General features: G+C 48.9%; 1 protein-coding gene across 1 annotated transcript; it reads right to left on the minus strand.

Moving 5' to 3' along the window:
* Positions 1 to 622: 622 nt before the first annotated feature.
* On the minus strand, positions 623 to 2,442 carry LOC142242637 (uncharacterized). Its single transcript, XM_075314205.1, has one exon. The coding sequence runs from the start codon at positions 2,375 to 2,377 to the stop codon at positions 818 to 820; it is 1,560 nt and encodes a 519-aa protein (XP_075170320.1). The 5' UTR covers positions 2,378 to 2,442; the 3' UTR covers positions 623 to 817.
* Between the last annotated feature and the right edge of the window lie 2,257 nt (positions 2,443 to 4,699).

Consider the following 4,699-nt stretch of genomic DNA (forward strand, 5'->3'; position numbering starts at 1 on the left):
ACAACCGGCGACGATGACGCAGTTGTAACAACAACCACGGACGGCGGCGATGGCGCGGTTGTAACAACAACCACGGACGGCGGCGATGGCGCGGTTGTACCAACAACCACGGACGGCGGCGATGGCGCGGTTGTAACAACAACCACGGGCGGCAGCGACGGAGCGGTTGTAACGACAACCACAACCGGCGACGATGACGCAGTTGTAACAACAACCACGGACGGCGGCGATGGCGCGGTTGTAACAACAACCACGGACGGCGGCGATGGAGTGGTTGTAACAACAACCACTTATTACCGGGGCAAATTGTTAGAAAAGGGGAAGTCACAACTTTCCCACTTTCCTAGCAGTCTAAATAGTAATATTTTGGTCACTGCGTTACAACGCTATGATCCCAAAATAGTCCTACCTGTTGGCCGACTACTGGCGAACTAACTGCTCCTGTGCAAGCGCTCGCCTTTTATATGCTCGCACACATCCCTGCGATGCCAACTTACCAGTGGTACTGGTGTTGCCAATGCTTCTACAATATTGTCGATGCACCCCTACATCGTTAATGTTTGGTCTCTCCGCCAGGGTACTTTCCGTTACCTTTCCCCATTCAAATTCAGCCAACACCATATTATCCTTTTATAATTTATTACTACATAACCAAAACAATCCATTTCAATAAACAAGGAACATAAGTAAATTAACATAAACTTCATTGGATGTGGACAAAAACGAGACTTGTGACTTTTGTCCTCACATTACCCCTCCTCCTTCTGGGCGCTTCCCTTCCACCTCAGTTATCTCCAGTATAACTGCAGAGTAGGGATCACATCGGCCTACCTATATCCGGCATTATTTTTGTTATTCCTGATTTGCTTATCAACACACGATATTTTCTTCCCTCGACTTCAACAACCGTTCTCAGTTGGTTCCCACGCTTCCAATATGAGCGGACTTGTTCAACCGCCGTCTGGATATTAGGCGGGATCTCAGTGATTACCTGACCCCATCTGGATACCCCTGGTGATGCGAGTAGTGGGGCTGGGATCGGTGGTGAGTCAAGGCGCCGACTTCTCGGAGGGGTGTTCTCACAGGTGTAAAAATTCTTGGTTGCCGCTGATGTCTTGCTTATGTCCGGGGGCGACTCCATTCGGGTGCACATTGCCGCGGATTGTGATGCGGGGTGATGTTTAGTAGACATACCGCTTGCTGATGGACTCGACGCACCTGATGACGAGCTGGTGGTGCTGGTGGTGCTTGAGACCGAAGAAGCTGGACTTGACGATGTCGAATTGGATGATGATGGCGAAACTGAATTCCTTGCGCTGAGCGGCGATCGCTGGGCCCCGGCGACTGCCGTGCGGGGTGGGGTCTTTAAAATATCCCCAAGTTGCTCGTTTCCTGGGCCCTCGGTATCATGACCCTGGGTCACGGTTACGCTTGGCACTTCCGCGCGTGGTCGCTCCCTTCGAGCAGGGGACCACTCGGAAACCGTCACCCAACTCCTTTCGGAGGGCTCTGGAGAATGCCACGTTATCGCCGGTTTGTTCCCGTGACTTATTCTCGGCGTCTTCTCTCCCTCTACTTGTGCCGGTGGTTTCTTGGCCTTATATCCCTCCTTCTGAACCAGCATTTTGATCGAGATGTTCCATTCGTAACAATGGTGTTCCTCGGTCTCGTATGATTCTTTCGTCATCGTTGTCCAGGCGCACCATTTTCGTTTTGGCCGTCGAGGTGGTGTTGGTAGGGACTCCTCATATTCAGAAGCATGTGCTGATGAACGTGGTGACGCGCTGGTAGAAGAAGCTGGACTACTTTCATTCTCCTGTTGCGACTCCGGTGATGCCTGGGGAGGGGTCACCCCCGGTGATCGGTTATCATCTTCTTGACCATACAGATTCTGCCGAAAATGATAGTCGTCATTATCCTCTTCGGTGGTTATCTCACTTGTGTCCGAACGGGGTAAAGTATCGACATCATCTTCGGAGCGCTCGTCATGCCTGTTCTGAGGTATATCTGGCACAGCCATTCCCGTTGCTTGGTGGAACGAAATCCCCTCCATGGCTTCTTCATCACTCGACTCTGTGCTTAGAATGATGATATCCGTATCGCAGTTGGGTACTTCCTGTCTTACGCAATTCGAATTGATTATAGGGGTTTCTCGCCGCAGTCGATACAACGTGCTTCGCACTGGCTCATGGATGGGGGCCTCGCGAGATGTTGCTGTGTTCGCACCACTACCCAAACGGCACCGCTGCTTAGATGTGGTTGGAATGTCATCATCTTCCAGGACTTGAACTCGCCGTCGCTTCGCCTCTTCTCGTCGCATATTCTCTAGAAATTTCCTTTTGCTGGCCTCAAATTTCTTCCTCGTGGGACTATCCATCGTTATAGTTCTGGTCGGTCGAATATGTTATGCTGTTATATTTTAATTTATCTTCTACTGGTAACGTTTTTTCTACAGAAGATAGAAAAGAAATATAAACAGATTAAAAGAATTCACTTAACTATATGTATATCAAAAAGAAAAGACAACAAAATATAATCAAAATGAATTAGCACCGTGCCAAATCACGTGTTGTAGGGTTTGAGTTCACTCAAATGACTGGTACGATATTCCGACGTGTCAATGTTTCGTAGTTTCACAATAACCGGTGACACGTAATCGTGTACTTCAAAGGGCCCGCCATATTTCGGTGCCAACTTCGCCGCAAAACTTTCGGTGGCTTTAGATAGTGGATGAAGTCGTACTAAGACTTTATCTCCAATTTTCGGTTTCCAGGACCTCCGCCGCAGGTTATAATGTCGTTTCTGTTCTTGTGACGCCTTGGCTAAATTTCGTCGCACTATCGAAAAGATGTCCTTTAGTTCCCGCGCTCGCTGTTCTGGTGGGAGTGCTCTTGCTCCAGTTCCTTGCGACACTTCGTCATATAATGCCCGCGGTAATCGGGGTTCTCTTCCCTGCGTCAAGAATGCTGGAGAGTAACCGGTAGATTCCGAGGCACTAGTGTTGAACGCCAGCATTATTTCGGGCAGTGACTCATCCCACTTTTGATGATGTTGTTTGGCCGTTTGTGCAATCATCGTCTTCACGGTTCGATTCACACGCTCGGTGGGGTTTTCCTGCGGGGTGTATGGTGCCGTCAGCTGGTGCCGAATACCCATCTCTTCTAGAAACCTTTTGAACACACCACTTGTGAACTGCGTACCGTTGTCCGTGATTATTACTTTTGGGACCCCATATCTGCAAATGATTCGTTCCCTGCAGGCTTTTATGAGACCCTCCGATGTGGCTTTACGTAGGGGCACTAGTTCTGTCCATTTGGAGAACCGGTCAGTAATAACTAGCAACATCGAGTTCCCATGTTTCGAGCGTGGTAACGGTCCCACAAAATCCGCACATATCGTAGCCCACGGTTCCTCTGGTATTCTAGTCAACATTTCCCCGGCTGGCGGTTGCTGCGATACTTTGTACCTCTGACATGACTCGCATTTTCGGACATGTCGGCTGACGTCCCGAAACATACCTGGCCAAAAGTAACGGCTCGCAATCTTATTTGCTGTCTTGCGGATGCCCAAGTGCCCTGCTGTTACACTGTCGTGGTTTTCCTGCAACACTCGATCACGGAGAGGAGTGGGAACACACAACTTCCACGGCGTGTTATCGTCGTCATGCACCTGACGTGGTAAATGCCGATACAGCTGCCCTTGAATGATGGTGTAATCCGAGAATTTCTTGGGATTAGTTTTCAATTCTTTCTTAAGTTTTTCGATCCAGGGACATGTTTGGGATCTCTCGGCCACAGTTGCCAAGTTTAATGACCCCACCGGTTGCCGTGAAAGAGCATCCGCAATAACGTTCTGCTTTCCTTTTCGATACCGCACGTCGAAGTTATATTGTTGAAGCTCTAGAGCCCATCGAGCTAATCTTCCTGTTGGGCTTTGGATGGAATTCAGCCATTTTAACGATAAGTGATCGGTGAGCACAATAAATTTGTACCCTTCAAGATAGGCTCGCATTTGGCGTATCCCCCAAATTATTGCCAGACACTCTTTTTCCGTAGCCGAATAGTTACTCTCCGCCTTATTTAAGTGACGACTTGCATACGCTATCACCTTTTCACTCCCATCCAACTCCTGAGTGAGGACCGCTCCGAGTCCGTAGTCGCTAGCATCAGTTTGCAGTATGAATGTCTGTTCGAAGTCCGGGCACGCTAGAACCGGTGCGCTTGTTAGCCTCGCAATCAACGTCTCAAAAGCGTGCTGTTGTTCTGTTCCCCATTTCCAGTGCTTCCCTTTCTTCAATAGTGCAGTGAGTGGCTGTGAGATCCCCGCAAATTCCGGTACAAAACGCCGATACCACGAGGCTACTCCGAGGAATCTTCGGACTTCTTTCACCGAGGTTGGTGATTTCCATTGTGCGATAGCAGATATTTTGTCAGGGTCCGTTTTAATACCTTCGCTACTCACTACATGTCCAAGATATTTGGTCTCCTGCTTAAAGAATTCACATTTCTCTGCATTAATTTTTAAGTTCGCCGTTCTTAATCTTTTGAACACTTCCTGTAGGTTGCGCAGATGTTCCTCGAAGGTTCGGCCTATGACGATTATGTCGTCCAAATACGCAAACGCGTGTGGTTCCATTTCCGGACCAATAATACTATCGAGTGCACGCTGAAATGTTGATGGAGCGGAGTGAAGACCGAAA

Source organism: Haematobia irritans, chromosome 1 (genome assembly GCF_050003625.1).
Source record: "Haematobia irritans isolate KBUSLIRL chromosome 1, ASM5000362v1, whole genome shotgun sequence".
NCBI classification, from domain to species: Eukaryota; Metazoa; Arthropoda; class Insecta; order Diptera; family Muscidae; genus Haematobia; species Haematobia irritans.